The sequence below is a fragment of the Astyanax mexicanus genome, chromosome 16 (assembly GCF_023375975.1).
Source record: "Astyanax mexicanus isolate ESR-SI-001 chromosome 16, AstMex3_surface, whole genome shotgun sequence".
Classification (NCBI taxonomy): Eukaryota; Metazoa; Chordata; class Actinopteri; order Characiformes; family Acestrorhamphidae; genus Astyanax; species Astyanax mexicanus.
Genome location: NC_064423.1, coordinates 14,646,402 through 14,667,110, shown reverse-complemented (window position 1 = coordinate 14,667,110; position 20,709 = coordinate 14,646,402). Strand labels below are relative to the sequence as shown.

Genomic DNA, 20,709 nt, shown 5'->3' with positions numbered 1-20,709 from the left:
AAATTTACAAATTAAGGGAAATGTACATATATGTACATGATCACAAGTTACGATAAAGCAGTCTTAAGAAACTTAAAGAGGTTGTTTGGTTTTTGTGTTAGTGGTGTTGTTCGTTTTTTAAGTGTGGTCACGGCTGAAGATGTTTAGACAAACTCAAACTTGGCAAGACAGCTGTTGGTAAACGGCTTCTTTCACAAGAACATTGTGTAACGCTGCGGCCTATTTCCTGTCACACCCTGAATCAGGAGTTAAAGCACTCTAGCAGCATGAGCACAAGTTTTAGACATATTCACAATCACACTACAAACAAATACTAACTAAATAAAAAGTTAAATTACCTCTTTATCCGAATAACACAGTTTTTTCTGTTCTAGAATAACAGAGAACAATGAAGAAACTCATTTAACTATTTTTTTTACCAACATTAAACTCAACTCAGGCTTGATGTTCTCAATGAGCTTGATTGGTCTAAGAAAATTATAGCTCATTCCAAAATATGCCAGCTTTAGAAAAATTTGTATCATCTTAACCGGTAATAACATCTAATAATTTAATTAAAATGCTTTATTTACTCTATAGAATACTTAGTATTAGAAAAAGAGTCTCACCACATGGTGACAGACATGCCAGCCTAACTACTACTGTACATGTATAATGATATGCCTCTAAAAATTATCACAAGATTTCAGTATTTTTGCAATTACGATTTTTGGTGATTTTTGTTACAAAATAAAATTGTAACACTACAATTACAACTAAAATCTACCACAGAACTAAATAAACTACAAACAATTTGTGAAGCAAATAGAAAATAGCAAAACAAATATATAATAGACTGCTTTCAAGTGTTTTCTACCAGTATTATCATGTTCAATATGATACATACACATTTATAACTTACAGAGACTAGACACCCAGGTGTAACTTTAAAACCAATAAAAAGAAATAAAAGTGAGCATAATATATATATTTTCATTGATTTTACCAAATTGAAACTTCTGGAATATAATCAAGAGGAAGATGGATGATCACAAGCCATCAAACCAAGCTGAACTGCTTGAATTCTTGCACCAGGAGAGGCATAAAGTTATACAAAAGCAGTGTGTTAGACTGGTGGAGGAGAACATGCCAAGATGCATAAAAAACTTTAATTAAAAACCAGGGTTATTCAACCAAATATTGACTTATGAACTCTTAAAACTTCATGCATATTAACTTGTTTTCTTTGCTTTGATTTTTTTCTGTAAGCTCTGCAACTTTTTTGTTATTTCAGCCATTTCTCATTTTTCTGCTCTAAATTACAATATTTTTATTTGGAATTTGTGAGAAATGTTGCAATAATTTATACAATAAAACATCAACTTTACTCAAACATATACCTATAAATAGCAAAATCAGAGAAACTGATTCAGAACCTGAAGTGGTCTTAATTTATTTGAGTTGTACCTTGTTGTAATGCTGATGATTAAAAAAAGCTATTATGGTCCGATACCAATATAATTCAGATATCATCGTGCATTGTGCATAACAAGAACTCTCTATAATTATAATTAATGAAATTAAGTAGGAAATGATTAAAGATTAAACAGAACCAGTAGAAGAGTGAAGGACTGAGCCTACCTGTTTGAGCCACACATTGGGTCTACTAGGTAAGATGTCCAGTTTGGTCTTATTGTCTGATTTCTTCACCCTCTGGCTGGTTGAATAAGGACTGTAGCTAGATTTCCCACTCGCTCCCCGTTTCAACATTTCTATAACAGCTTCTTCACACCAAAAAATACAAAGAAAGTCGAGCCCATCTTCCTGGAGACGAAGCTTTTGGGGGAGTTTTGTATTTTTGGTTAGCCTTAGCTAACGTAAGCTAGCATTTGAAGACTACCAAACCTAGCTAACGTTAATTAGCTAGCTAGCCTACTGGCTAACTAACTAACTAGCTAACTAATTACTTGTCAGTTTTTAACATTTTTTAATTTTAAAACGAAAACCTGTAAAAAAAAAAAATAATAAAACCAGACGACTCTTTTTAAAAGATAATTTCCAGTCAACTTTTAAGTAGTTAAGTTATTTAAAATAAGTTAACTAACTATAAAACACTAAGCTACTAACTAGCTGTTAGCTAATTAACGCTGTACCGAGCTGCAGTTAGCTAAGCTAAGCTAGTTTTTGGTAACTAAGGCTCGCTAACAGCAGCAGGTCCCCAGTCTCTCTCTCTCTTTCTTTACTCACTATTCTCTGCAGTTTCTGACTCTCTAAAGCTGTACAATCAACCCAAGCCCCTCTCACAGCGAGTTCTCACCCTCCCACAGTCCTAACCTCCAGCTGAAGCCCCGCTGGGCCGTGGTGTGGCCGCAGAGGAGCGCGGGGAGCGGAGCGGGCGGGAGGAGGAGAGGATGCTCTTCTACTTACTGATGAAGAGTTGAGAGACGCGGCGCTTCCTGTTCCAGTCTTCTTGGACATGGAGTGCGTCTTTATCAGTTCCTTCTTCTTCTTGGAGAACATCTTGAGCTTCAGCTGCGGGTCCATTCACTGCGTTCCCGGTTCCTTCTCACACGGCAGGCCCCCCTCCCGCCCCCCGGCTCCACATCTCAGTGCTGTGAGGCTCGGTAAGCGCGCTGCGCGTCCTGGTGCCCTCCTGCTCCTCCTGCTGCTGCTGCTGCTGCTCATCACACGCTCAGCCCGCCGCTAACGGAGCTCAGCGCTCAGCGCCCACATCCGCTTTCAGCTCTTTATCCTCAACTCACAGACTAGTGAAAGCGGAGTGAGAAGTTACACACACACACACACACACTCTACACACACAAACACTCACACACTATACACACTATACACAGATACACAAACACACACTATAAACACACACATACACATTATACACACTATACACAGACACACAAACGCACACACTATAAACACAGATACACAATATACCCACTATACACAGACACACAAACGCACACACTATAAACACACACATACACAATATACACACTATACACAGACACACAAACACACACACTATAAACACACATACACAATATACCCACTATACACAGACACACAAACACACACCTACTATACACAATATACACACTATACATATACACACACACAATACACACACACACATAATATTTATACACACACACACATAGATACACATAGGCACACTATACAAAGACACAATTTACGTAGATATACTCACACAGAGATACACACACACACAATATACGTACACACACTCAGAAGACACTCACACAATATACACACATAATATTTACACACACAATATACTTTGGCATTTATTGAAGATGTAACAACTGTCATATTCCCAGTGCCTTAACCTGACATACAGACCCATGTCATCAGGCTCATCTCATGTTTTCTTCAGGCAGTCTTTACAAATCTCATTGGACCTTTATCAAACAAATGTTCCAGCATCGTAACCTTGCCCAATGCATATTCGCGATTCATGACTGAAGATTGCTTTCATGCAGTCATCCACGGTCCATCATTGCTTGTCTTTAGCCCACTGGAACCTTGTTCTTTTCTGTTTAGGTGTTAATGATGGATTTTGTTTGTTATGTGCGAAATGTTAAGCACATTTCTTTAAGGTCAATAAATAAAATGCTTTATTTCCTACTTATAAACTTTACTTAGAAAAAACTATTAGAGTCCAACGACATGGTAACAGACATGCCAGCCTATCTATTACAGTGTCTGCACAACTACTAGAGGGCCCTAAAATAATATTAAACACATATAAACTTGAACTGTGGTGTGGGCCCTTTAGACTAGGACACATTTCCTTAAACCATGCTGTGTCTAACGGTCAGTTCTCTCAGTTACACAGGACTAAATTACTGCTTTATTTGTTGTTGTCAAAAAATGTGTTGTAAAATAACACAAATCCTGTTTTATATTTTACTGTTATTCTGCTGAAAATAGTACAAAAGTCAGTTAAGCTGCCTGGCCTCCTCAGATTTTGAATTTTTTGGGCCAGAATTGGATGTTTTCCTTTAAGTTTGATGGCTTGGTCGTTTACAAGCATACTCAGCCCAACCATGTTAACCAGCTAGATAACATAACAAAAATGCCATATTGATATCTTCAGATTGGCCTTCAATAGGTCTTGACGAAAGCCTTCAAGTAGGCAGGCTGACCAGGCCTTTAACAGGCAGGAGTCCTCACTATTCTAAATGATGTGGCTTAGTCATGGCCTGTTGAATCCTCCATATCTTCACATTTAACCACAATCTGATTTCCAAGTAAGTTGTTCAGCACAACATCAGATTATATCAGCATAAATAAATTGAAGGTTGGCAGGTTCACCTGAAACTGAAGACAAAACACATCTGCTATGCTTGATGATGCATCCTGATTTTGTTCTTTGGAATAATCCACATCAACCTAAAAAACACAGATGAGTCCAGACTCAGGAGTTTATTTAGACTGCCCTGCATCCATAATTGTGGGTCAGACAAGAATCAAGCTACATTTTATAATTAATCAAATCCTGGTTAAATGGTTGAAATGAGGGGGCTCCGAGGGCCCTGAGAGAGCACAATTGGCCTTGCTCTTTTCTGGGTGAGTAGATGGCGCTCTCTCCCCTAATCGTTCCAAAGGGTGATGTCTGCAGCATGAGGCGTCAGTGAGCTGATGTATCAGAACCGAGTCACTTCACTTTCCTCTGAGCGTGCTGTGATGCTACTCGGTAATGCTGCATCAGCAGTTTAAAAAGAGACGGTGGCTGACTAGGGGTGTGCTAGTCTTCATCCTCCTGGTGTTGGTGCATCACTAGTGATAGGAGTCCTAATGAGTGGGTTAGGTAATTGGCTGTGTAAATTGGCAGATAAAATGGGGGGAAAAAATTGAAATAAAATTATATTAAAAAAAATGGTTAAAATGTAAATGGCATAATTTGATGCTAAAATCCAGCACAATACCAGCTATTTAGCGAGCTAGCCTACCAGCAAAGGGTATGTTTTTCAGGGATGACCAGCTTCTTTTAGCAGGGTTGATACATATATTTTTCCAACATTTGAGAAAACATTTATTATTCTGTATATATTGTAAAAAATATTGTACACATACACACACACACACACACACACACACACAGAAACACAGAAAAATTTACATAATAAACCATATTGGCAAGTGTGTTACATAGTATTCAAGTTTTGAATATCTTTCTTTAATAATTTAGTTATTTCCATAAAAAATAACCTTTGAACCTTCAAAACATTAGTGTCGTCAAAACCATCATACTGTTTTATTTTCAAGGGACTGAAAACACACTGAATATGTATCTTCGAAACAGAACAATGTAATAATGAAACAGGACAAGGCTTTGGTATCTTTGCATGCACCCATCTGTCCTGCAAGTTTTTAGGTGGGTAGCCAACACTGCATGCCGGGAACACCTGACAAGACCTGCCTATGCCTATTTGGAGATTTTCTGACTTCTGTTGTCTATAGTTATCATGTCACAGTGTTTACCTGTTTACCGGTTCATTTGTCAGTGGTTTTGCTGTTTAAATGTTATGGCTATTTTGTGTATTGTTTATTTATTTAGGCAGGAAGGCTCATCTGGTCTAGTCTGTCAGCATTGTTCATTATTCATTGTTCATATTGCCTTTGTGTGTAGTATAGTGCCTAATTACAATATGGTGTGACTACTGCTTGCATTTACCATCACTGATGACTATTAAATGCTTTTATTTTAAAATACACATTGAGATTAAAAACAGTTTATAAAATATGCCCAATCTCTCTAAGGCAACAATTCACTGTAAAAATGTCCAACAGTGTAGAAAAAAAAATCAAATCAAAGGAGCCCCAGATTAATCCTTAGAAAATTTTTCCAGAGGTCAGAGTGCTTAGAGTACGTCCACAAGGTCGGCTCTTTAATAAAAAATCATTTTCACACTGTTTCCACAGATATGGCTGTCCATGAGTCCACAAACGTCTTGTGTATCAGATAAGTCTGGGTGTATTAGAGCTCTGTGGCTGGACCCCATTCCATATCATCAGTTTCATCTTCGTCATTATAGTCATCATCATCATCCGCAGAGCTGTCGCTGCCTCTGATTTGGGTTCTTCTCATCATCATTGCTTCATGATGTGCCAACCTGAGAAAGACACAAAATCAGAATTCAAAATTCTAAATATATACCACTGTTTTTAAATCATATACAGGTGTTGGACAATGAAACTGAAACACCTGCTTCTAGACCACAAATCATTTATTGTCCCAACGGACAGTTCTGGTGGAAACAGAAGAGTTGAGGTGCACACTGAATTCTGCAGTGATTTGGGCAGCCATGGTTTTATGTTTTTTGGATAAAATCCAGGTTAGTACCCAAACATCCCTTTCAGACAGCTTCCTCTTACAGCATCCACAGTTAATCCTGTTGGATGTGGTTGGTTCTTTTTGGTGGTATGCTGACATTACCCTGGATACCGTGGCTCTTGATACATCACAAAGACTTGCTGTCTTGGTCACAGATGCACCAGCAAGACGAACAATTTGTTCTCTTTTGAACTCTGGTATTTCACCCATAATGTGACACTCTGCTCTTACTGGTGCAATGTGCAATTAATAAAGATTGGCCACCAGGCTGCTCCAATTTAGCCATGAAACCTCCCACACTAAAAAGACAGGTGTTTCAGTTTTATTGTCCAACCCCTGTAAGTTGATGATAACAGTATTTTATTTATTTATTGTATTGTTTATTGATTGATCTCCTTTTTTTAAAGAGAGGGAAGGAAAGAGAGCCATCGAGACACGGAGAGAGAGCATGGCCAATTGTGCTCTCTCAGGCTCTATCTGCTGATGGAGAGGCAGTAAGATTTTAACCTGCGATCCTCAAGCCATTGTGTCAGTGTCTTCGAGAGCTTTCACACCTGAAAGTCCCGAATTTTGTTACATTGTGTAAATTTGGTCAAGTTAGATTTGGTTTTATACTGCAGTTTCACACTTCTAAAAAACTTTATTTTGCACGGATGTCATCACTTACATGAGCTGTGTTTTCCTATACCTAACAATAATTGGTATGTAGAATGTTGTCAGTTTGACAAGTTGCCAGAATTCGAATTGCATTTGTTCACAAGTGCATCACAAGCATCACACAGTGGAATGAGCATAACAGATTACCCTCAGACATACCTGTCAAGTCTCCCGTTTTGGCCGGGAAACTACCGTATTTTACTCCTCTTTCCCGCCGTCCTCCCGTATTAGTATTTTCCCGTAAATTTCCCGTATTTTATTAAAATAAAATATATATATATATATATATATATATATTATTGAGGATACAGGGCACTGACCGCTCTGTGTCTCTTAACCAATCGTGGAGCCGGTTCAAAGAGAAAGTCCCGCCTTTCAGGAGAAACAGCCAATCAGCTTGCAAGGAGGGTCAGTGTGGGGAAGCCCCGCCCTCCTCGCTGTGAGTTCAGGCAGCTAGTTGGAGCTGCTGATGTTAAAACATACATGCAGCGATTTTTCTAAAAGAAAGGTAACGGTAGTCTAATCATGGAAACTGTGATGAGATTTTTCTGATAGCTGCTTAAAAATACTCCGAAATAAAACACACAGATTAAACCTTTTAAAATAAAAAATGTACAGCTTGTGACTCAGTTTAACTAGAAATGTGGAGAGGACCGACATTAACTGAACTGACCAGGGGTGGAGTGATCAAAAGGAAGAAGTATTAATTAAAAATTATTGTGTAGGCCCCTTAGGACTCATTTTTACTGATGGAATATATCTGGTCCATGTCCTTTTAGTAAAAGCTCATAATACCATTTTTAGGTCACCAACAATCATTTTGCAGAATTTATGCAGTCTTTGTTCAATTTTAAATCCATTAAATAAATAAAAAATATATCATATAAAAGAGTGCATTTATTACAAAAAAGACATGAAATCTTAAATAATAAAAAAAGATATAGAAAAGGGTTTTTAATTTGACTGTATTAAAAGAATGACATATGTAGGAATGTCCACAACATGTTCAGATTCTGATAATGTAATTGTAGTGTGTAAGTGGTTCACATGTGGTTATTTTAGATTTTTTGTAAACCTGTTTTAAAATGTAAGGGATACTGAACCTTCGTTGGGCTGGTGGGACGGCTTTAAGCGGACAGAGGAAAACATCCCTTATTTTTAAATCTAAAACTTGACAGGTATGCCCTCAGATTCTTTAGATAACTGTTTAGATATAAGGTAGATATAAGTTAATCTACAGTTACAGTGGATACATGAGTCACAAGCTTAAGCGTTTGTGTCCATACTGCTGTGTGATGAATACAGATGTGAAGAGGAGCCTGATTCTGGCACAACACTGTTATCTTTTCCCTATTGTTTGAAAGTTGATTGTATCCTAGCTCAAATGTCTGTAATTGGTCCGAAAGTCCGGACTATCAAGAAAAGTACTTTCACAGTTTAGTAGATGTGGACCAACAGCACCAAATTTTGGTGGCCAAATTTTCAGGACCAAACAAGGCAGGTGTAAATGTCTTTATGTGCTGAGTCACTCTGAGCCTTATTGCAGTAAATTATAATGATACTTACACAACAAATGGGGGAGCCGGCTTCACTTCTGGTTCTGCCATACGAGTCTAAACACACAGAAAATACAAACACATTTAACTTTTTTGGTTTTGCTTACTATGCATGCACTGTAACCTATATAACTAAACTATCCATCATTTACAAAGCAATAGATGACACACATTAAATTATAAATAAATGTTTGACATAAAGAGATAAATGTCAGGTTGGGAAATGGTTGGGCAGGTATATTTATAAACACTGACTAAATAGACAAATGTGTTGTTATGTGTTAATTCATAATTTCCTCTGAAATCAAGAACACCATATTTTTCGGCATTTAAATCCTATAATTTTCCCAAAAATTGACAGCGCGCCTTATAATCCGGTGCGCTTTATGTATGAATTTTACCAGTTAGGTTGTAAGGAGCCGTAAAGCTACTCCGTTGAAGTACAGGGTTATACAGGAGTTACAGTGAAGTTTCTCCAGCATCGAGACTCAAGACTGGAGCAGTATTAGCATTAGCCACTAACCGCGCTAGAAGGTAAACATGGCAACACCCCTGTTCCTTACTAGCGTCCATAATGCACCTTATAATCCAGTGCCCTTATAGTGTGAAAAAATACAGTAACTCTGTCTACTTCCCAGGAAAGGCTTTCTTCTCAATTTTGGAGCATTGCTGTGAGGATCTCATTGAACTCAGTAACAAGAGCATGAGTGAGGTTTTAATGATTGCACAATGACCACACTACCTCAACCATAACTCCCCAGTTTATCCCAAAAGTATTGGATGGAAACTTTGCCATCATTCCAGAGAACACAATTCCACTTCTCTACAGTTTTGAAGCTTTATAGGGGCTTTATACCCCCATAGCCCACATCTGGCATTAGCCATGATGGTTATATGGCAGATCTGAAATTTTCATGATATTGCAATAACAAAAACAAGATGTTTTGCACTTTAATTTGCATGTATCTACTCAACAGACTAGAAGTCTAGAGTGTAGTATAAAGCTTGATGTGTATCATACCTGTTGTAGTTTGTCCTCTATGGTGGACAGAGTGACCGGTTGCGGGCTCTCTGAGAAGAACTCTGTGGGGTCCGGGGCCCTGAAATCTGGTGGGCCCTCTGAGGGGGTGGTGGGTGGAGCGAAGTCGGTGTTGAAGTCCGAGTCGGAGAAGCTGCGCTGGGTGGGTGATGGAGAATCCTCTAGGTCTGGGGGTGCCACTGGGGAGTGGCGTAGAGACAGTGGCTCTGGGACGTGGAGGATAGGGGGTAAGGTATATTCATGCTCCTCATCCTGGGCCAGCTCGGGGCTGGGGCTCTGTCTGGCTGCTGGTTCTGAGGAGCGGGCCAGAGCAGTGCCTCTCCGCCCGATGATGCCCGGCTGGGTGGAGGGGGGTTCTTCCAGATCCTCGTTGTCAGTGTAGGCCTCACCATCAGTGTAGGCTTCACCGTCGGTGTCCTCGTAGTCACTGGCTCCACTGAGATAATCAGCGTTATTGGCGCGGTTGAAGGCATCCAGTTCCTCATCAACACCACTTTCAAGCTAGAAACAGACACACACACTCATGTTAAAGATATGCCATGCCAGTAGATTCCAAATTACTGTATTTATCTACCAATGTAATCAGTAACAATTCCTTACAATCAGCCAAAACATTAAAACCACCAGCCTATTATTGTGCAATTTCCTTTTATGCCAATAAAACAGCTATAAACCAATTAAAGCATTCAGTCACATTGCAGTTGTTTAGATGCTGGGTTCTTTGTGACCTTCTGGATAACTTGTCCATGCCTTTTTGGAGTAATTTCTGTAGGCTGGTCACTCCTGTTCCCTGTTTTCTCCATTTGTGAGAAATAGCTCTCACTAAGGCTCGCTGAAATCCCAAAGCCAAATTGAAAGATGATCAGTGACTTTGTTTACTAATCTGTTCTTGAGTAATGTTTGTTAATCTGAAAAGTGACAGTATGATAAAAAAAAAAGCAAAAACAAAAAACTGTAAGGGGCAAATTATTATTTTTTTGGCGCTGTATAAGTGCATGTCTTTTATGTTTTTAAAATAATATCTCAGATTTTCAGTTTTGTGACTTATTACCAGCCTACTACGAACTACTTAGGAGGAGTCTGCAGACAACTAGCAGGTTTCACTGGCCAGGGGTTGAGAAACTCTGGTTTAGCCATCATTTTAAGATTGATTCTCATCAAAAGGTCTCAGATTAGGAGGAGCCACTGGAACCTGCTTGTGGTTTTAATGTTATGGTTGCATGCATGTATGTGTACATATAGTATAGAGCCATTCTTACCGTGATCTCTGAGACCCAGACAGGCTTAGACTGCTGCTGGCGAATCTTGTCTTTAAGAATTTCGTACCACACGTTTGAATTGGGTTGCAGGTCAATACGGCCAGCAAAGAGTTGGCTGTAGTGCTTCCTGAGCTTCAGGGCTTGGGCGTAGAGTTTGCGTGAGCTTTTGTTAGAGTTGGGAGAGTATCTCTGCCTCATGGTTTTAACATCTTTGCGGTTGTGTGGATCCAAGAACATCACGATTGGGTGATATTGAATATAACTGAGCCTCTCTACTGCAGTAGGGGTGATGTCCAGCAGGGGATGCTTGTCCTGCAACACAGAATCAATGTTAATTGTTAAATGTTATGATTATGGTGTTTTTATTACATTTATGCGTTGAAAAAACTTTGTACTGGAGAACTGCTGCGTGGATTTGATTGCTTTTACTGACAAGTGTATTCGTGAGGTCAGGAAAATGTTAGATGATCACCACATCCCCCACCCCAACCCCAACTGCCCCAACTCAAAGTATATCAGCTGATAATCCTAAAATATATGGAGTATTTGTCAGCAGTTGTTTTGCAGGTTATGATGGTGCAATAAAAATATCATATAGAAAGAATACTGAATAGTATATGGTAAAATCATCTCTAATTAAAAAGATAAATGCAGAAGTTAAATGTACCTGTTCTGATATTTTTCTCACAGTATCCAGCTTAATGACTGAGGACGCACTGTCTCCACCACTCCTTGGGACCATTTCTGCACAAATAGAGACCAGTCCATTTTTAATGACAAAACAAATACAATATTTTTTTCAACTGCGACACTGATATGTTAGCTTACCTGCAATCTCATATTCATTGGGCATTTCTCTAGACAGCTTCTCATTCGCAATGTCATTCAGTGGACCCATAACAACAATAGGACGTTTAAAGCTGGCTGTAACAGAAATAAACAAAAAAGGCTGTTTAAGAGAGAACCATGAAAAGGGGCCAGAATGACTGTATACATATACATATATGCACAGTTGGAACTATTACATTCTATGCTATTTATCTTAAATTATATATACACATTTAAACAAAAGAACTATAAGATTTTATTTTATTTGTTTTATTTTACATATACACAGAACTATTTAAATGTATTTTATAAATGCATAACAGCAATGATGTGAAAAGGTTTGTATTTTTAAGACTAAGCACCATATTAAATTTTAGATAATCTTTCCACTCACCCTCTCTCAGCAGCACCTTCTCGTATGCTGGAAACTTGCCCTGGATGGTCAACTGAAGAAGGTCGTCTCGTGTCCTTCTCACATTCTTCTTGGCCCCTCTGAGACCCCGTAATTTCCAGAACTCTGCCCTGGGGCCTGATGCTTGTCGCTCGGCTCCCTGGATTCTCTGAGTTTGCTCCACGCTGGCTAGAGTTTCAGCCCTGAGACACAAAACACTGCAGTCAGCTCTGGTACTGAACTGGAACAGGTCATTCAGAACATTGGGGAAAATATAACAAATCCAAACGAACTGAATAAGCCAAAAAAAACAGATTAACTGAAATGGCTGACAAATCTAATCTTAATTTTCTAATCTTAATTCTTATTGCTGGGTGGTATACCGGTTCTTCCTTCTTCCCAGAGGGGAAATTAAAACCTATATGCATTTTTCACATAGTGCCATATCCACAAGAGGTACTGAGGAGCACTGTGTAAAACAGCACCGCCAAAGAAGCAGATACAGCTTACTATCTAACGCTATTTAGCATAACAACCTAGTAACAATGGTATAACAGTAATGGTAGCTCAGCTTTGTGGAGTCAAACACTCCGTTCTGCCTGGAGCAACATGATAACATCACTTTATCTGAGGAGCTCCTGCTGCTGTTTCTCATCGTTTAAGTGTTTAGAAAAACAACAGCAAACAGCAATTAATCATTCAGAAAAGAGACCTCTTTAAATATATATCTACTGTAGCTTGAAGGATAATATTAATGCACACTGAACTGCTTGTGCAATAGAACATTTGAGAAATATCTCTTTGAATACTTAAATATTGAGTATTTTAGGTCCATTTATAGTGTTTATGGAACTATGTAAAATTCTTCAGCTGTTTCTGCTAATGAAGTCTGATTTCTTCATACATTGTGTAATCTTGTGGAAAAACCCAATAGTAATTGGACCCTTAATTTAAAGCCTTCGAGTTACACTAACAGTACATTAAGTTACAAACCTATATAAAAGCCCAGTCATGCAAAAAATAATTAAATAAATAAAATAAAAAACATTGATATACTGTGAAACTGTCAGAATCATAAAAAAAAATGTGTTATACATTTTTTGGTCATATCACACAACCAATTCACATTTATCCGAATGTGAGGGAAATGGGTCACATGGCACTAATTTATGAAGCTCACCTGGTCTGGTTGGGGATGGTGCCTTTGTCTTGCTCGTGGAGGTCGTTACCCATGCGAATGGCCAGCCAGTTGCCCAGTTTGCCCCGGTGCATTGTGTCCACCACTCTGAATACCTCTCCTCGAGTGAAGGCCAGGCCGTGGGTGCCCTCCACCTCGTGGTCGAAGTGTGTGCGGATGTAGAAAGAATCACCAAGGTTGGACTTCAGGATCTTCTTATAAACTGAAACCAGAACAAAAACAGATCCCAACTTGAGTAATCATGAAGTCCAAAAAAAGTGTACAATATAATGACCACAAATAATAACATAAATAATGTAATGAAATTGTTTATTTAAATATAAATAGCATTTGAAATAAAAACAGAGCAAAACATATACATTTAACACAGATCATTTTACAACTTATTTGCTTAATGGTTGAACATAATGGTTAAACATAGAGCACTTACTGTCCATTTTATTCTGAGTGAGGATGTTGATACGATCTCCAGTACGAATGTTCATGAGGAACATGGCAGCCTCCTCTCTGGTAAAGTGACCAAAGTCGACTCCGTTAACCTGAGTTACAATACAGAACAACAGGTTAACAGACCAGCCTTAGATGCACAAAGTACAAATTGCACAGTATCAGATTTAACATTAAACATTAGTCTTACCTCCAGAATCTGATCTCCTTCTTTCATGCCCTGCCTCTGGGCGGGGCTGTTAGGCTGGACCCCGCCCACAAAAATCCCTACATCGTTTCCTCCCACCAGCCGGAGTCCCACGCTCCCCTCCTTAACAAAGCCCACCGATTTCTGGTCTGAGCTGTACCTGCAGATAGAAGAGTGAATTCAAAATCAATTTATAAACTGATGATGGAATTGATGAGGATCATCTAAAAAATCTAATTTGTCAGTGATTAAAGTGACAGTGCGTAGGTTTTTGGTGAGAACGTGTAATTCTCAAAGTACTTTTACAATGCGCATTAAGGTGCAGTCTCTTTTCAACATGAAAACATTTGGGGATTTAAGTAAGAATTGATTTTAGAGCTCATTTTTAGCTTGCCAGCTCTCTTCAATTCTTATTGTTAAATGAATGAGCAGAAGAAGACCAAGAAGTTTTCTGTTCTGATATCTCCATGTGCATAGTAGCTCTTGTATCAGCATCATTAGCAGCACCACAGTTGCTCAGATAACCAGCAAAAGCTGTTATAGCCACAAAAGAAGGTCCCCAGACCTACCAGATACCTCTGTTTTTAGAATATATATATATATATATATATATATATATATATATATATATATATATATATATATATATATATATCCTCAAGCCTATATATATATATATATCCTATGAGTCCTCAAGCACCACTAAGGGGAGTTTTAATAAGGTAAATTAAATAGTTTAATTAGAGTCTGCAGTCTGGAACTATTTTACAGTGGAGCATAAAAACACACACATTAATAGTGCATATTTAGCATTGGCTTTAGTGCCCTCTAGTGTTGCAACTCCTTCTAAGCCACCGGGCAGCAATGTAGGCATTAACCGTAAGTAACTTGTTTATTGGACCTATTTGTAGACAGCTTTCCCTTCAGTGGGTGTGTTTTTATCACAGTATTTAATCTGTGAAGTCAAGATAGTTAGTCTTTCCTGTTACAGTGTTTATAAGGGACTCAACTGGAATGCCATATGCTGTATTAACTCCACAATTCAGCTAATTTAACCAAATATAGAGTGAGTTTTTTGCAGTATTTATAAGCAGCACATTAAACTGTTTGACACTTAGCATTTAAAGATTCAATAGAGATCGGGAAGGAAAAAACTATTTGGGATATCTTTATAATTAATACGACATGCAATAAATCAGAATTTTCAAAACATGTGCAGTGTGTATCATACAATCTACTTTTATATTAGCTACTGTATTTAGGATCTGGTCTAGCCAAACAGATTTTAGAACTGAAAGGAAGTTTTTTTTTATCAGAACATATATATATATATATGTATATATATATATACCTGTAAATTAATCTTTCAATATTGTGTTTAAATGTTTCCAATGTGTGTACAGATGTCTCACCCTGTGTTAGGTACTGGAACTGCATCTGGAGGCAGGGAGTACAGGGGCTCCTCTACTGGCTTACCTGGAATTACAACAAGAAAATCAGAGAAGAATTATGAAGAAGCATGCTGCACACCTTTGTGTGCTTTTAGCACATTTGAAGCGTGAATAAATAATCTGGAAGCTTTAAATAACTGCACTATATTGCTCAAAGTTGGCTTCTCCCCATTGTAGCCACTAAGCTAAATATTATGAAGTTATAAAATAACTAATTGTTTGGGTGGAAGAACATGCCTCTTGCCCACCTCTTATCTATGTAGCATCCTATAAATACCTATATCTACCTACCTTATGTTCCCTATATCAAGTCATCACACCACGCCACAACCTCCTACTACAAAATAAGTTCTCTGAGTTCTCTCTCCTCTCTACAGCTTATGACATGTCCCTAACTCACAAATTAACCATCAACCTACACACTCGGACTTCCCCATCACTTACAATGCTTTTGATCTAGAAGGGTTAAGACAAGTGCATGCATCTTCCAATATATGCAAAGTCAAACTCCGCCTCTTTTTCAAACTGCTGCCAGTGCAGCATCACTAGGTAGCCATTGTGTTTGGAAGAAAGCACCAGATTCTCAGCCTTAATACAACATCAAACAGATGCCTGCTCCCCAGAGAGAGCAGTTTAATTGTGCTCTTTCAGACTCCGGCTGCTGATGGTGAGGCAGAACTCAAGATACTTAAGACATAGTGTCAGCATCTTGGACTCAAGCAATTACTAATAAGATACTTTTCACAGAAATCTGAGTGCATGCACATTCCTTAAACCTTATTATTAACTATACTCTTAATACACTTTAAACTCAAACTGCCATACTGTACATATTAAATTAATTAAGTTAACATACCTTAAATACTATTTATATTTAGTCTAACTAGCTAAACAATTAATAGTAGACACACAAACTGTAAGATGAATATTTTGCATATTTTGAGTTAAGCTTTTGATTGATTTAATTAATTTAAACTGACTACTACAGTGACCTGAGTAATACATAAAATGCACCAGCAATCAGGTTTCCTCAAACCATTAGAGTTTACTTGACTGATCAGGCTACAAATGGTGATATATGGTGGTACAGTTCTCAAACACATCAGATGAAGGTTCTGCAAATCTTTAATAGGCTCTTTAATATATACATGGTTCTTCATGGATGCAAAAGTGCCAAGAACCATTAAACCATTTGAAGTATCACATTTTTTCTGATTGAAACAAATATCAGAACATTTGTTTTAGCTCACTGTTGATTGTAATTCTCACCATTTATCCTGGGTAGGCTGGGTTTGGATGAGTCAGACCGCAGAGTGGAATTCGGCTGGTAAACTGCAGGAGAGCTGAGGGAAAAGAACGTGGCATCTCCATTAAAACCCATTTATGCACATTTAGTCACACCGCACAAACACTACATGGCTATTATGGTTCGTAATACTTACAGTATTATGACCTTCTACTGGTAATCATCTCATTTAAATAATCAGTGAACAAATCAATGACCCAGTGGAATTGACTCTGTACAAATGACCTGTGCTAATGTTAATTACAGTTTTATTCAGACAGCAGGAAGTATTACAAGACACGGAAATCCCTTATGAGTAGAAGGTCAATGTCAGCAAATATGAGCAGTGTGTATAATGGTGTGTGCGTTTGTGTGTTTATGGTGTGGGTATGTAGAAAGTACCTGTGATTGCTGTCCTGATCACTGCTGCCTGATCTCCTGGTGGGTAAAGGGCCTCTTTCAGAAACAGAGGAGTCTATAAGATACAGCAGTACAGTGTTTTAAAGGCTACTGAAGACAAATAGAGCACAGATATATATACAGTAGAGAAGTGAAATAATAATGTAATAATAGTAAGAGAAATGAAAAACACCGTTCTGACCTTCAGATGGAGGTCTTTCAGGAGAGGGTGGTCTGTAAAATGTCTGGGGTTTACTTTGGACTGATTGCACTTGTGTTTCTGGAACACTCCTGAAACACACACACACACACACACACACAAGCACAGAGTTAAAACTTTGATATGAACATGCTGGTGTTCAACCTCACTCAGTAGATAACACCTCACAACATAAAGGTGTAGGCAAACCCAAGTCATCCTCTAAAGTAAACTTCATGATCAATGTATATACTGCTGTCTCATGATACTAATTAACTTAGTATTAGGTATTAATATTCTATTACAATTTATCAACATTTAGTAATATCTTGTAATGAACATGTGCTTCGTACTGTAATAATAACAGTAAAAATAGCAATTTTGCAGAACAGTATTAACAATATTAACATAAAAGTAACACCGAATACCATTATATTATTGGATAAGGCTGAATTATTAGTTCAACACCATATAGTGTAATATTTAAGCCATATTTAGTAATCACAGATAAATATGCTAAAAATAAAAATACACAAGCAGTTGTAATCCACACTGCTGAGCTTCAACTACATTCATATATTTGTTAATTATCTGTAAATACTGATAATAAAAAGATGGCAGTCTTACTCGTGTACAGATGAGTGGTCTGCTCTGGGAATTGAGGGGTAACTTTCTTCTGACTCCGACTCTGAAGGACCTGCAGAAACACAATCAGTAGATTCTATAATCCCAATTTAGTTTTTTTCCCTTTAGCTAAGAGGATAATCTCAGATTAAGAAGATTCAGATTAAGAAGATTCAAATAAGAAAAGATGCAAATTAAAAGAATTCACAGGAAGATTCAAATGAAGATTATTCAGATGAAGATTATTCAGATGATAAAGATTCAGATAAAGGATTCAGACATAAAAAGATTTATATCAAGATACAACTTCAGTTTCAAATGAAGAAGATTCAGAGGATGAAGATTCAGACAAAGAAAATTTAGATAAAGTAGAATCACGTAATAAAGATTAAAATAAAGAAGATTTAAGTAATTTAGTCAAATGAAAAGGCTTTAAATGAAGAAGATCCAGTTAAAGAAGATTCAAATAAAAATGCAGGCAAAGAAGATTCAAATATTACAGACTCAGGTGAAAAACATAGGCAAGAAAAAATCAAACAAACAAGATTCAGATAAAGAAGATTTAAAAAAGGAGATTCAGATACTGAAGGTTCAGTTGAAAAGATTCAAATTGAAGTAAAATTCAGATGAAGGTTTAGAAATGGAAGATTCAGATGAAAATTCTAATGAAGACGATTCAGATATAGATGGTTCAGATGAAGAAGATTCAGATGAAGACTAAAAATTCTGATAAAGAAGATTCAGATAAAGATTCAGATGAAGATGATTCACTTGAAGAAGATTCACTTGAAGAAGATTCAGTTGAAAAAGACTAAAATTCAGATAAAGAAGTTTCAGATGAAGAAGGTTCAGATGATTCAGATGATGAAGATTCAGTTGAAAAAGATTCATATGAAGAAAAATTATATGAAGAAGACTAAAATTCAGATAAAGAATGTTCAGATGAAGAAGATTTAGATGACGATTGAGATTAAAAAAAGCTCCAGATAAAAAATAAATATAAAAAAGAAAATATATTTATATAAAGAAGATTTTAGATGAAGAAGATTCAGATTACGAAGATTCAAATGAAGAAGATAATGCATCAGCCAGTTCAGCTGCACCAGGCTCACCTCTCCTAATGGGTGTGGAGGGTTTGGACCATTTTGGAGGCTCGACCTTGGGAGCTGCTACTACCTCAGGAGTGGCTCTGGTGGGGGAAGAGGATAGGTGAGATGCTTAGAGGAACTGAATGGGTGGAATATTGAAAATATTAATAATGTAAAATAACAATATATAATAGAAATATAAAGAAGGGATGATGAGCAAGTTTCGGTTTCCTGTTTTGCTGTCTGATGTTTGTTAACACAGCTGTCTGTATAGACAGTAAGAACAGAGGAAGAGGAAGAGATCTGCATCTCTGCCCGCAGCATTGCCCAACCCCTGCAGAAAAGGAGGGGCCTATTTCTGGTGAATTGTGTCCTAGCTGATCTCAAAAAGTCACTTATCTAAACCTGCTACTATTATTAATGTCCTTTACAACTGTATTGGATCTTAATCATGAACAGTTTGACTCTTGATTGCTGGAGAAGATCTACCACATTATGTTTATTTAATGTGTATATTCATCCAGATTGTTAATCTGCAAGGTGTTCTCCTAAAGGAGGCACCACTAAAATTTGCATGATTTCTTAATATGCAAATGACCTTCAACAGCTGGGACTTAGAGGAAGGCTATAGGAGATGTATAGGGATTAGTTGGGATGTGTTGGTTTTTGTAGCAGAGAGGAGGATTGCAACCTATACAGGTCTTCATACAGTTGGACTTATTGATTTTTAAAGTCAATTTAATTTGACTTTAATTTGAATCATATTAGAAGTATGGGGTTATCATGTTCATTTTACATAAATGTGCAGAGAAATCACATTCAGTTGCAAACAGTACAGGAGCATACACACTTGTGATTTGGTGTTTTTATTTGAGAAGATCACAAAATTCACATTTTAAAATAAAAAAATAATGAACAAAAAAAAAACAAAGGGTAACAGTTTAAAAAGCAAAATAAACAAAAGGATGACCTTTCATACAACAAAAAGCACAAAAAGATCCTGAAAAACCACAAGGAACATACAACAAAACAAAGAAAAATGTATATGACAAAAAAAAAAATATTATTATGATCTTGAAGAACTCATCAGGTAAATTAGTGGTCCTGTATGGAAGATTCCTGCTGGTTGAGTAAGGAGGTGCAGTAGTGAGGCCTCATCTGTACCTGTATCTGTTGCGTGAGTCCTGGCTGGAGGGCGTGGCCTGACGGAGCGGGGGTCCAGAGCTTTGGTCTGAATCGGACTCAGAATCTATGAAATGAGAGCGCACTTTAATAATTCAGTTATTGATATCATAGAGTTTATGAGATAAAATCTTTACCATATCACTGGTGGTTGCAGGCTATCTCAAAAGAAGTGAATTATATATATTAAGTGAAAATGGTTTTGTAATAAAAGTGTGCAATGAAAGTGTAATAAAATTCATAGGACATAAGGACTAATACATAAGGGTTATGCCAGCTGGAGGCAGGGTCTTACCTCGTGGTGGGGGTCTGTATGGGGACGCCCCACGGTTGAGGAGCTCCTGGGAGCGGCTCATGGTAGATGTCTTCAAGCCAGGTGGAGGAAGGTCAGGAAGAACCCTGAGAACAAAGGAAAATTATCTTTCCTTTACACAGGATGCTGACAGGATTACTACACAGCATGCTGACATATGATAAATCCAGTCATGTGTTGTAATAAATAAATTGGTGTGTTTTTATGTATGTGTTTTAACTGCCACTAAAATTAATAATTGATTACATACATTT

At 37.5% G+C, this 20,709-nt stretch overlaps 2 protein-coding genes across 5 annotated transcripts in view; both read right to left on the bottom strand.

Annotated features, from left to right (window-relative positions):
- arhgap45b (Rho GTPase activating protein 45b) overlaps positions 1-2,638 on the bottom strand; it is a 37,284-nt gene extending 34,646 nt beyond the window's left edge. The window contains exon 1 of one of the 2 annotated variants that reach the window (XM_007252644.4): positions 2,407-2,638. In XM_007252644.4, the coding sequence (XP_007252706.3) occupies positions 2,407-2,523 (117 nt within the window). In that variant the 5' untranslated portion in view covers positions 2,524-2,638. Of the gene's footprint in view, positions 1-1,620; positions 1,961-2,406 lie in introns of those variants that run through there. The other variant, XM_007252643.4, reaches the window with a different exon arrangement.
- Positions 2,639-5,248: 2,610 nt separating this feature from the next.
- Positions 5,249-20,709, bottom strand: part of tjp3 (tight junction protein 3) — a 36,501-nt gene continuing 21,040 nt past the window's right edge. For all 3 annotated transcript variants that reach the window (XM_007252647.4, XM_007252645.4, XM_049465649.1), the window contains exons 13-30: positions 20,438-20,541; positions 20,125-20,209; positions 18,985-19,061; positions 17,876-17,945; positions 17,252-17,340; positions 17,053-17,125; positions 16,635-16,708; positions 15,327-15,390; positions 13,918-14,074; positions 13,711-13,819; positions 13,263-13,482; positions 12,086-12,285; positions 11,692-11,787; positions 11,531-11,607; positions 10,864-11,175; positions 9,587-10,105; positions 8,576-8,622; positions 5,249-6,131 (exon numbers count right to left, since the gene is read on the bottom strand). In XM_007252647.4, the coding sequence (XP_007252709.3) occupies positions 5,996-6,131; positions 8,576-8,622; positions 9,587-10,105; positions 10,864-11,175; positions 11,531-11,607; positions 11,692-11,787; positions 12,086-12,285; positions 13,263-13,482; positions 13,711-13,819; positions 13,918-14,074; positions 15,327-15,390; positions 16,635-16,708; positions 17,053-17,125; positions 17,252-17,340; positions 17,876-17,945; positions 18,985-19,061; positions 20,125-20,209; positions 20,438-20,541 (2,509 nt within the window). In that variant the 3' untranslated portion in view covers positions 5,249-5,995. The remainder of the gene's footprint in view (positions 6,132-8,575; positions 8,623-9,586; positions 10,106-10,863; positions 11,176-11,530; positions 11,608-11,691; positions 11,788-12,085; positions 12,286-13,262; positions 13,483-13,710; positions 13,820-13,917; positions 14,075-15,326; positions 15,391-16,634; positions 16,709-17,052; positions 17,126-17,251; positions 17,341-17,875; positions 17,946-18,984; positions 19,062-20,124; positions 20,210-20,437; positions 20,542-20,709) is intronic.